The following is an 11,808-nucleotide window of genomic DNA, read 5'->3' on the forward strand; positions in this document are numbered from 1 at the left end:
TGTTTGCTATTTGGTGCATGCATGCTTAACAAATTATTGTATTTTGTATTGTTTCAGGTTTTGATGCAGCAAAGATCTGTGCCAATTGAGAATAGTGGAAAAATAAAACCAGAGACTCAACCAATTAATCAGACCGAGTCAGACAGAGACTCCTCCAAATCTGAACCCCAACGAGTGAAGATCTTTGACGGAGGGTTTGTAAATCTTAACATTTATCTTACCCCACTTTCTAAATATTTAACAGGAAATTGTGTTTTGATGTGCTATTTGTGGTATATTTTCAGTTACAAATCGAATGAGGAGTATGTGTATGTTAGGGGACGTGGAAGAGGAAAATACATCTGTGAGGAATGTGGAATTCGCTGCAAGAAACCTAGCATGCTGCGGAAACACATCCGAACTCATTCGGACATTCGTCCATTTCACTGCACGCACTGCAACTTCTCTTTCAAGACTAAAGGTGGGTTCAGTCTGAAACACTGATTTTAAAGCTGTAATGGGTAAATTTAGTTTTCTTCCTCAATTGGCAATTATTGTTACCATTAATGAACAGGAAAAAGAAGGTACAAAAAACCAACTTCATTCACAAATCTAAACAGGTTTTTAACTTTAAGGTTTAATGAAATGTGTTCGAATTTGAGAACATTTAGGTAATTTAGATCATTCTTAGGGATGGCTGGAAATGTTTTTTTTTTTTTTTTTTTTTTACCTGCTTTTTTTTTTTTAAGATTCTGCCTGTTCTCTTTAAAAAAGCCAGTATGATTCATCACTGTTGAACTTCCCACGCTGCACTGCAGAATAGCACAGTGTCAGACCAGCCCACGTTCCTTTAAGAACTTCTTTATCAGTTACTCACCCATTACATAGAGCTAGTGCTTGGGAACATGTCATGCTTATGTAAACCACTCCCATGCCCTGCATCCGCCTCCCACCTGAGTGACCTCTCTGTTCCCTTTATCCACACAGGGAACCTTACCAAGCACATGAAGTCCAAAGCCCACAGCAAGAAGTGCATGGAAATGGGAGTTTCTGTGGGTATTATTGAAGACCAGGACACAGAAGACTCAGGTAGAAGTCTCTCATGCGTTTAAGTCTTAAACATATTGAATATAAGTCTTAAACATATTGAATAAGGGGGTTCATTTCATGAGGACCCACACTTTTACCAGCTAAGAAAGCAGAAACTATAGTTTTGATTGCACCATTACTTAGTTATTTTTCATTACATAATCAACCTGACCATTAATAGGATTACTAATAATAGAACCATCTGTTAAATGTGGACTGTGTCTAGCTATGTTCTATTGCAGTGATGATCAATGGCAATGCCACGGTCTAATTAGAGATTCTAAACGCAGTCTTTTTACTTGTTAACTCTTGGTGCATGTGGGCGGCATACACAGCGTTTACCGCGAGGAAATTGCAGCATCTAATTTTAGAAAGAAAGAGAGAGAGAGAGAAGCTGTGAGCTTTCTCTGGTCTCAGTTATGGAGAGCATATTTGTTTTCCTCTCACACAGTTCTACACAAGCTGTCAAGCACAGGCTGCATTTGTGGTCTGAGGTGTTAATGTCTTCCCTATATTATGAGAGGGGTGTTTCTAGACCTATTATTCCATTTTTTGCTATGCAGAAGGACCAAACATTATTTAAATATTCCTTAAGAGTAAAGGTACTACTATCCCAGTGGTGAAATAATTTTGTGCATCATTTTGAAAAAATAAAGTGCCTAGGAGAATTTTCCAAGTAGAACCTAGCTCTTTTATATCTATGTGTTTGGATTAGCTATTTTATATTTTAGAATTCAACCTGTTCTTTTTGGTCATTACCTTGTTTTTTTCCCCAAAGGTGATCGAGGAAGAGCAGGAAGTGCTGACAGACAGGACTCAGATGGTGATGACTCTGATGGCCCAGATGATGAAGATAACGATGGAGAAGAGGAAGACGAGGAGGACAGTCAGGCAGAATCTGGCCTCTCTGCAACACCTTCTGTTTCTGCAAGCCCACAGCATTTTCCTGCTAACCAAGCCGACACAGCTCCTAGCTCTCTGCTGGCTCAGATGTCCATCAGCCCGAATCTAACCCCAGCTCCTCAACCTCAGCCTCCTCCAGCTTCAGACTCCCAGACCTCAGACACAGAGTCTGTGGCTATGATGAGCCCAGTTTCATTGGTCAGACAGATGTCAATTTCTGCATCCTGCTCCAGCCCCGGCCCTAGTCCCACCTCTTTCACATCCCACCCTGCCCCTGCCTCAGAATCCCAGAACTCTGATACTGACTCCGTACACATGATGAGCCCAGTGTCACCTTGCAGGCAGATGTCCATCGACTACCCTGAATTTGACGTTCCCCCTAGTCCCCCAGTGCCAGGCAAGGGCGCCAAGCTCGGCCAGGTGAGACCCGTGTCCTCGCAATCATTGTCTTTCTCGTCGTACATCCCTCCCTCTCTACATGTACACCTCACCCCATACCAGTACCCGACCCCATATGCATTCAAATGTCTTGAGTCTCGCATGCCTGGCACGTCAGCAAAACTGCTTTGAATGCATGAAAAGGTGAATAGAATTTTAACTGGTAGTCAGCGACTGCAATTTTGTGTTGCTTGGCAGTGTTGATAAAAGTATTCATAACATTGTTTTTTTAACAGGATGGAGTGTCGAGCACCATTTCTCAGCCTGCAAGTGAGTGCAATGCCAATGTCGACCGTGGTACTCAGACCTCTTCTGACCCTCTTCAGGGACCCCTGCACTTTCCAAATGCAGGTCCGATCCACGAGTCCAGAATAGGAGCCACTACTCATCTCTTCAGCCACCTGCCTTTGCACTCCCAACAGCCCCCTCGTTCCCCATACAGCATGGTACCTGTGGGTGGAATCCAGCTTGTTCCTGCTGGCTTGGCTGCTTACTCCACATTTGTACCCATTCAGGCTGGGCCAGTCCAGCTAACCATCCCAGCACTCAGCGTTATTCACCGGCAGACTGGCAGCCCTCTCCCAGCCCCTAATACCTCGCCCCGGCCAGATGGTTCTCCGATCCAGCCACTGGTAGTCCAGGAGCCAGTCAGTAGTGTACTGCCTTGTTTCCCTCTGGGCCAAGTGGCAGGGCTTCAGACACTTGGTGCTCCCCAGACTGCCCTGCAGCCTATGGGTTTGGAGACCTTGAGTGTTGTGGGTTTAGCCAACTCCACCCAGCTGGTGCCTCAACAGAGTCTGCCATTAAATGCCACCCTAGGCGTGCAGGTGTTGGCAGCTAGCCCCACCCCTCAGTGCAGCACTGCTTCCCCAGCACAAATCCCTGGCCTGCAGTTTCTCAATATTGCCCTGCCCGCCCTTATACCATCCATAAGCCCTCTCTCAGCTCTCAGCCCACTCCCTGCAGCCCAGGACAAGCCACGTAGCCCTGGGGGTGTAGCGTCTGCACCTCCACCAGCACAGGTTGCAGAATCACTACCAGCAACTATTCCCTCAGCCAGTCATCCAACAGCCAATCCAGGAGATGATCCTACAAAAGCAAAGCCATCCATAGAGGTGAAGCAGGTCTCTCAAAACAGCACTAGCGCTGGATCTAAGGATACAGGGCGCACAGAGAAGACTACAACCATGGTGGAAAAACCAAAAACACCACCACAACCATCTTCGTTCTCCTCCCCCTCATCCACTAATGAGAGAGGCTGTGATCTTTCACACAAGGCAACAGCAGGTGGGGCTAGTGAAGTGAAACCACGTCAACCTGTCTCTAGACAACCAGTGACTGATGACTACAATGAAGCCTCCAGCGATGATGAGGACAGACTTGTCATAGCTACCTGAGAGTCCCAATAAAAGCTCTTTTTTTTTTTTGCCTATGAATTTCTCTCTTTCTCTTTCCACTTCTTTCTCCCTCTTTTTTGTAAAACTGTGTCACTTTGTAAAACTGAAACACTTCAGGAGGTTTGCAGCTCTGCAAGCCTTCTCTAAAAGCACATTTTCTGACAGTCATATTGTATGTGCAATCATAAATGATGACCAATTATTTTATTTTGTACTCTTTTGTCAGCACCAGACAGTTATTTTCTTTTTGTACATGTTGTATAGACAATTGTGCCTTTTGGAGTTTCACGTTTAGAAACCTGTATATAATATCTTATAAATCTAGTAGTTGCCTATTAAGTTGATATGGAAATTAAAGAAGAATAGAGGAAATTTGTTTTATTTTTAAATGTTTTCATTTTGAAAAGTTTTATGTCTATCGTAAATTGATGGGGAAATTAATGTTGTACTGATATATAAACATTTCTATGGCTTTTGGGGGTCAGTGTTCCTGTGCACAGATGTTGTGGTCAAGTATTTATTATATTACACCTGGTGCCCATTTTGAACTCCATAAGTCCATAGGTATGAGTAAAATGGTGGCTTTACATTTGCTGTATCTATAATATCGACAGTATCAGTAAAACCTTGTTTACAAGTGCAGAAACGCCTCTGAAGTCTCCTTTTTTCTTTTTTAACCGGTGTAATTAGCTATCTGATTTGCTGTCTTTTTCTTCTTTAATCAACCAGTAGAAAGGGTTGTTCCTGGGGCTCTCCAAGGCACTAGAATTATTCAGCAGTTCAAATCACTAATGAGGAGCTTGGAGAGGCCAGCAAATGACGTCACCAATCAGCTCCTTTACGAGGATTATTGACTGTGACATTGTCCTTGCCTCAAGAGGCTTGTAGCAAAAGCTCTCATTACAGCCCTGGAATGACTCATTCAATTGACAGTATTTGCTGTCTGCCGCTGCAGTCTGCCAAGACTGTGAATCAATAGCGTAACCTGCTGGACGGGTCGTGTCACTGCAGGCAAAGCAGAGGAGTACAGGGTGCATCATGCAGGAAGGTGGGGTGGGGGAATATGTTGCTTAGTTACCCAGCCCACAGAAGAACATAAGTGTGGGTGAGACTCTCTGCAAACAGCTCTGAACATTCAGTCCATCCAAATTTAGTAAAATTGAGAGTAGAACATTAAAATCCCTTGTGTATACTAAACTATTCTGCATCCAGTGGAAATGTCATTCCATGATTTGACTATAATCTAAATCAAACATTCCACTTCATTCTGACCAGAATTTTTTTCTTTCATTGGTAAATTTGCTGACTTCAATGCATTTACAATAAAGCAATGCATGTTTACATCAGTGCTGTTTCTATATATATATATATATATATATATAAAAGAACAAGTATCATCGTTATGACCTGTATGTACAGGTGAGGCTTAACAGAATATTTGGAAAACTATTACTGTATTCATGCCACCCTTGCCTGAGGAGAGCTCAGAGCAACATTGAAAAGCATAAATGCATATTTCCATAATTGTCCTTAATGCAGCATCCATATGCATCTGATCTTAATAGATTGCTTTTATTGTTGTCTTAATTCTCTGTCTTAGATTGAACAAGCATGAACAAGCTACACGTATGGAGTCTTCGTGCTGTAATATTTAAAGGGACAGTTCAGCCAAAAATGAAAATTCTGTCATTGATTACTCACCCTCATGTCGTTCTAAACCTGTAAGACTTTCGTTCATCTTCGGAACACAAATGAAAAACTTTTTGATGAAATCTGAGAGCTTTCTGTACTCTCCAGTGACAGCTTCGCAACTACCACTTTGATGCTTCAAAAAGTTCATAAAGAGATCATAAAACTAGGCCTAAATGAATTATCATCTAAATGAATTCCCTAAGAGGTTTAGTCCTGAAGAGACATGGTCGCTTTATATGATGAACATTGAATTTAGGCTTTTATTCACATAAAAACATTGATTAGCGAACATAAACAGAAGCTCAACCGAACTTGCTTGATGCGTGAGAGCAAACCTCTTGCTGAAACTCAAACAAGCTGCATAGAGAATGAAACTCATTGGTTCTCGCATATCAAGTGAACATGCTTGAGCTTCCGTTTATCATAACTGATGTGTGAGTTGATGAATGTTTATGAATAAAAGCCTAAATTCAATGTTTATCTTATAGAGCGATCGTGTCTCTTCAGAAAATTTGGACAAAACTGCTAAATTCATATGGATTCGTTTTACTATCTCTTTATGAAGTTTTTGAAGCGTCAAAGTGGTAGTTGCGTAGCTGCCAATGATGACAGAAATCTCTCAGATTTCATCAAACAGATCTTCATTTGTGTTCCGAAGATTAAAAAAAAGTCTTACTGGTTTGGAACGACATGAGGGTGAGTAATTATTGACCGAATTTTCATTTTTGGGTGAACTATCCCTTTAATACATTTTTGGAGCGGGTGGATGAGGGTTGGGTGATTGTGAGCACAAACTGGCATGAGTTTCTATTAACAGGGTTTTCCATTGGGCAGGGACAGAGCTGGAGGCTAAAGTTTTTGAGTACTGCTGCTATCACCCATTTAGTGAGACCTTTTAAACCTAAAGGGATTCAGGGAAACCCAAATGATTCTAAATTACTCTTGTAAATCTGAAGATGTGGAGATTATTTGTTATCTCATTGATATATTCATGTAAATTACAATTACAGCGAACAAATATTTGAATGTAAATGTAATGAAATTACTATACTGGTGAATCTCGGCCAGTTTTGTGAGTTGTTATGTGTTTTATAATTTATTTACTAGTTAAATTGTGCTGAAAAGTCTATTTTACTAGTTAAATTGTGCTGAAAATCCTATAATAGCAGGTTCAACTTACCCCATATAGAATGCACCAGTAGCGGGATTTTGTTTTCACTACATATTTAAGGAACTATGTTTTTCTGGGCAATATCGACGAAAATGTTCTTTTTTTTAATTTTGTTTTTAAGACTTCACATTTCGCTTCTATACACAACTAACATTTCGAGAAAATCACAAAGAACATTTGAGAAACATTCTGTAAAACGTAACTAACCCTGATGGCCTGATCTACCCATATGAAAGAATTTGAAGAATATATTACTTACATTTATTAGTCAGAATAGTCACATTATTCCTCCTGACTTTTTGTGTTGGAAACCTCTTTTGACGTCTCAGTATAAGTGTGCGTAGTCTGTACTCGCGCGCCCTCTACTGCCCTGTATGAAAACTACTCGTTTAAGTCATCTTTCTTGCCATAAAAACTTGGCACCGAACGACCGCCCGGCGTCTCCATCCCGCTGGAATCCCAGGAATACAAAGTTCTTATCTCGCTCCACACGTTGCTTGTCTGTGACTATTAACAAACAGCATTGTGTTCGCGTGAGTGAGCGGGCGGGAGGCGGAGAGCGCGAGTATATAAGCGCTCCTGTACTAGAGTGAGCTCGAGACTCCAGAATGATGCATTGAGAAGACCGCAGCTTAAATCTTAAGATTTGTTACTGTTTGCGAATTTATTGGACTATCACCGTTTGTGCTACATCAGGGACTTGCATAAGATTAAATAAAATGGATTTGAGGATTATTTTTCCAGTGTTGTCTATGCTGTCATCTGGAATTTTTGACTTTGGTATGTACTTATTTTAAGTGTATTTATACCCAATATTTGTGGTAAATATTATTTGACTACTTTTTAAATAGTTTACTCTATTACTGTAAAAGTTTTTTTTTAACTATCAAACAAGCTGGAATGTGTAGTAGGCTATACAGAAAAGTGCAGTTATTCAGATATAATAAGGTATTAGTACTACATGACGTTGCTTAAACAAAATAAACACATGCAAGATAAAGTTTTAATATTCTTATAGGCAGCATATGTTGAGCATCAATGCCATTTTAATTGAGCGTGACAAATTCCAGATTTTCCAGTCCATCAAGCATCTAGGTTGTGCAACTTAAGAGTGTAAAATCGCAGTGCATGTTTGTAGGTGGGAATCTTTATGAAGTAAAAGCTTATGAATTCAACATCATTTTATGATTTTAGCTGCTCCAGCATCTTTGGGTCATGGCACAGAACCAGGCACGTCAATCTCTGCGCACCACTCCAGGACTAAGAGGTGCTCCTGTGCAAGTTTTATGGATAAAGAGTGCGTCTACTTTTGCCACCTGGACATAATATGGGTCAACACACCAGAGTAAGTCATAAAGTGCATTTACTATCAAATCTAAATATATATCTTATAAATATAGAAAATATGAATCTATGACTTTATAATCATGACTCTATAAATCATTATTTAATGATTCATACCTCATGCTCATTGCATGACTAAATTTGTTTTCTAATCATTTTTTTGTTTCCCCCTAGGCGAACAGTGTCATACGGACTTGGAAACGCTCCACGGAAGAAGCGCTCAGTCACGGAACCTGTTGTGCCCAAGTCTCGCTGCAAATGTGCAGATAGCAAAGACAAAACATGCTCTTCATTCTGTCAGCCGAACAATACGATACGGTAAGTACGCACTGAATGCAAATAAGGTGAACATTGTCATAGTTCAAAGCCAGATATTTTTAATCTTAAGAGCAATTTCAAGGACACCAGACTTACTGGTTAAGAAATATTTTGGGACACGCTTGTTTTCTCAAGCATAAGATGTGTATGGCATTAACGTGCAGGCATAAAATCTGTCACTACATGACTTGACAAACTTGCAGAAACAGGTTTCATTTCTATTTGTGGACTTTTATCAAACTTGTTCAGGAATTGACTGCTGAACTTTCTTTCTTAGGTATAAAGACAAGGCAATCCATGCCTCCCAGGGCCACGATTGTGCCGAGAAGCAATGCAAACACAAGCTGGCAGTCAAACAGACAAAGATTAGACGGTAAGGCAAACCTCATAAACTGAAAAAAAAAAAAAAAAAATGCATTAAAGCAGCACGTTCTCATTCTCACATGCATTTAAGAAATAATTGGGTGCTTTAATTACAGCCTCTGTAAGATTGATGTCTCTTGTGGCTGCCATTTTCATGACAGATATAAGCACATTAACTTTGAAAGTAAATACTTTTTCAAAGACTCCATTAAGTGAATTATACCTTTAGTATGTTCAGATTGTGGTTTTATTATATTATTAAAGATTATTTCATGAAATGTTACATTTCAGTCAAATTTTAACCCTGAATTCTCAAAGCACCTGATTCCAGTTGTACACCTAATGCTTGCCTGGAAAATCTGTGTTTGCTGTGATATTGACCTCATTGCTTTGTTTTTCTATAGGGTAAAAAACACAGAAGAGATTGGAGATGTCCTCTCCAGGGTGAGGGCCGTCAAGAACATCCATCTTCTCCTGGAGAAATGGCGAGTGAGGCAGCGCCACAGGCCACGAGCGAGGATGACTGAAAACGCTTCCTCCTAGAGCTCAACCTCAGCTTTTGAGCTTCGCTGATCCACTACAGGATTTTCCTGAATAAGAAGCTCCTCTCTGCTCATTCATTGCACATGCCATGCAATCGTCAGGTGTGTTGGAATACCTGCAGATGCAACCGTCTTGGATTGCGGTGTTTGTCACGTGGTCTCCACCCTCGGGGAGAGTCAGCATCAGCGTGGAGCTCAACGGGAAGAGGAATCAAACCCCTGATGGAGATGTTGACTGAAACGAACCGAACCTCAAATTATCAAGACTAACCTCTACCAACCTTTCTGAACTAGAACTTTTGGTGCATGGGATAATTAGTCGGAGAAGCCAGAAGCTGCGTCCTCCAGATTAAACTGATCGCAAATAAAGACTTTGCATTGAAGACACTTGTTGCACAGGAGGAATATGCTAAATGAAACTGTGGACTCCAGAAACCCAAAGCAGTGTGTGTGTGTGTGTGTGTGATGCCCATCCAGCCACTACAAGCCAAAGACTCTGGTGGAAGAACGGCTCTGGTTCTTGTTACTGGACTTTATACACTGTAAAACAATGAAGCTCTGCAATTGTGTCTATGCATCAATGGAAATGTTATTTTTCACATTTATGTTAAATATCTTTAATTTAGCCATATTGGCTAATAAGATTTTTCTTAATGTTATTATTTCTATGAAATGATAATATTTAATTGCCATTTTTGTGGTAACCATTTTTAATTAATAATAAATATGTGGCATTATTTAAACAACTATTTTGTTTGTGAATTTTTCCGTTAACTTTGTTTGAATCCCACTGAAATGCATAATTTAATTTGCGCCAATGATAAGTTAATAAAATGTCATCATGTGCCCCAACTAACGAAAATGTACTAAAAAGTACCATGGTATAATATGTATCCATTTCAATTTCTCAATACCACAGTGTACAGTATATACTGTAAAAGTGCCATGTACCATGTTACCATGCTGTACCATGGTGCTGCCATGTTTTTGAGAGCAGACTTTGTGCCAACTTTGCTTTTTAAAATGATACGTTTATGAGCAAAAGTGTTAAAGATTTCCGTTATGAGACAATAAAACAACTTTGTGCATCAAAAGCACTCCTTTCCTGGTAAAATGTTTTTTTTTAAACTTGAATCAACAAATATGCGATTGCTGTCAAACATGTCATTCTAACATGTAATTTATTTAAGCCACAAAATAAACTTCATTCAGTAAAATAAGTATAACGAACTAAGCAAAAAGCATTTCAAACATCTCCAGCACATTTTATAATCACCCAAAAACCAAACATATTTAACACCTTAAACACATTATCACGTCCGTCAAAAACTATAGGCTGGCTTTTGTTTGGAAAATTAGCACTAAAAACATTGCCACACTCATGAATCAATCACGTCACTGAATACTTGATGATGTTTTATTAAAGGGATACTTCACCTCTGGGAAGATGAATGTGTATTTAAAATAGGTCATTTAAGTAGAAGAAATGTGAAGAAATTTTTGAATTTGGAGCTTTCTAGACTGAGAAAAGCCAGAAAAAGTATTTTTGGCTTATGTGGATGAAAGACAACAACTCCCAGAATGCACTTGCTTCGCTGCCTTAGGAGGCCACGCCTACCGGTAAGGGAGCGCAGTTGAAAACAAACAACAAGGCTAGCCTACGTGATGAGTTTGCCAGGGATTTAGAGATCGCCCAAAATGTCCAGGATTCGGCTTTTGCGTTCTACAGTCGCCATTCATTCATTATGTTTACTGTGGCGAGCAGGACGAGGCTGAGGGCCGCGGGAGAACGGCGCGAGGCCGGTGGCGTCATTACGGGTCTCGCATTTCTCACGGAGGAGCGGGAATTTTCTTAGCAATGGTAAAACGCACATCAACCGATCACTTGTTTAGCGTTCATGTAAACACTACATTCAGATTCACCAATCGGAATGAATTCAGTTAGATTGAAACAAAAGGTGTGCATGTAAACAATGAATGGCGACCGCAGAACGCAAAAGCTGAATCCCGGACATTTTGAACGATCTCGACCGCCGGACAAGTCCGGGAAAAGGAGGATGGTAACCCCTACTACTCAGCTTTCTCCTACTATTCAGCTTTCTCCACAGAATAAGAGCCTGCTAGCTTAGCTTCCAAAGAAAGACGGCTGACACTGTGTACATTCTGTGAGTGAGATCCAACCTTCTATGGGCGGGCTGAAAACATGCGGAACTACGCCATCTACTGGCTGTAGTCTTTAGCCTCTGGCCAGAAAATCCTCCGATGACGCAAAATGACGATTTTTGCGTCATCGGAGGATTTTTTCCAGACAAAAAATACATAAATCTCTTGTCTCAGGGGGATATGAGGGTGGAAAGCATGGTAATTCGAACTAATTCTACTAATACAAAGCTTAATGCTAAATCCTGAAGTATCCCTTTAACAAAGTTCGGGAAGAGCACGTTCAGATAATTAACACAAGTGGAGAGCACTCAGCAATCAATGGTAATAGGTATATATACATTCAGCAGTCTCACCTCAATCCATTGACAGTTTTGCAGCATCCCTCCACCACCCCTTCTCCACACTTCTA

General features: G+C 40.5%; 2 protein-coding genes across 7 annotated transcripts in view; both read left to right on the forward strand.

Annotated features, from left to right (window-relative positions):
• hivep1 (HIVEP zinc finger 1) overlaps positions 1-5,151 on the forward strand; it is a gene marked incomplete at its 5' end in the record, with an annotated part of 60,680 nt that extends 55,529 nt beyond the window's left edge. For 5 of the 6 annotated variants that reach the window (XM_079879659.1, XM_079879660.1, XM_079879662.1 and 2 more), the window contains 5 exons: positions 58-194; positions 285-460; positions 967-1,068; positions 1,847-2,391; positions 2,646-5,151. In XM_079879659.1, coding sequence (XP_079735785.1) covers positions 58-194; positions 285-460; positions 967-1,068; positions 1,847-2,391; positions 2,646-3,806 — 2,121 coding nt within the window. In that variant the 3' untranslated portion in view covers positions 3,807-5,151. Of the gene's footprint in view, positions 1-57; positions 195-284; positions 461-966; positions 1,069-1,846; positions 2,554-2,645 lie in introns of all 6 variants that reach the window. The other variant, XM_079879663.1, reaches the window with a different exon arrangement.
• A 1,785-nt stretch (positions 5,152-6,936) lies between these two features.
• edn1 (endothelin 1) lies at positions 6,937-10,483 on the forward strand. The gene is made up of 5 exons (XM_079879703.1): positions 6,937-7,449; positions 7,864-8,014; positions 8,188-8,331; positions 8,609-8,704; positions 9,099-10,483. The coding sequence occupies exons 1-5, from the start codon at positions 7,389-7,391 to the stop codon at positions 9,235-9,237; spliced, it is 591 nt and encodes a 196-aa protein (XP_079735829.1). The 5' UTR covers positions 6,937-7,388; the 3' UTR covers positions 9,238-10,483.
• The last annotated feature ends 1,325 nt before the right edge of the window (positions 10,484-11,808 follow it).

This window comes from Squalius cephalus, assembly GCF_949319135.1.
Source record: "Squalius cephalus genome assembly, chromosome: 8".
Taxonomy (NCBI): Eukaryota; Metazoa; Chordata; class Actinopteri; order Cypriniformes; family Leuciscidae; genus Squalius; species Squalius cephalus.

What these genes read in the sequence shown, in the direction of transcription:
- edn1 (XM_079879703.1), top strand. Translation starts at nt 7,389, where the DNA reads ATGGATTTGAGGATTATTTTTCCAGTGTTGTCTATGCTGTCATCTGGA. An exon ending in ATCTGGAATTTTTGACTTTG is followed by an intron (nt 7,450 to 7,863) that starts GTATGTACTTAT and finishes TTATGATTTTAG; the next exon opens with CTGCTCCAGCATCTTTGGGT. An exon ending in AAACAGACAAAGATTAGACG is followed by an intron (nt 8,705 to 9,098) that starts GTAAGGCAAACC and finishes GTTTTTCTATAG; the next exon opens with GGTAAAAAACACAGAAGAGA.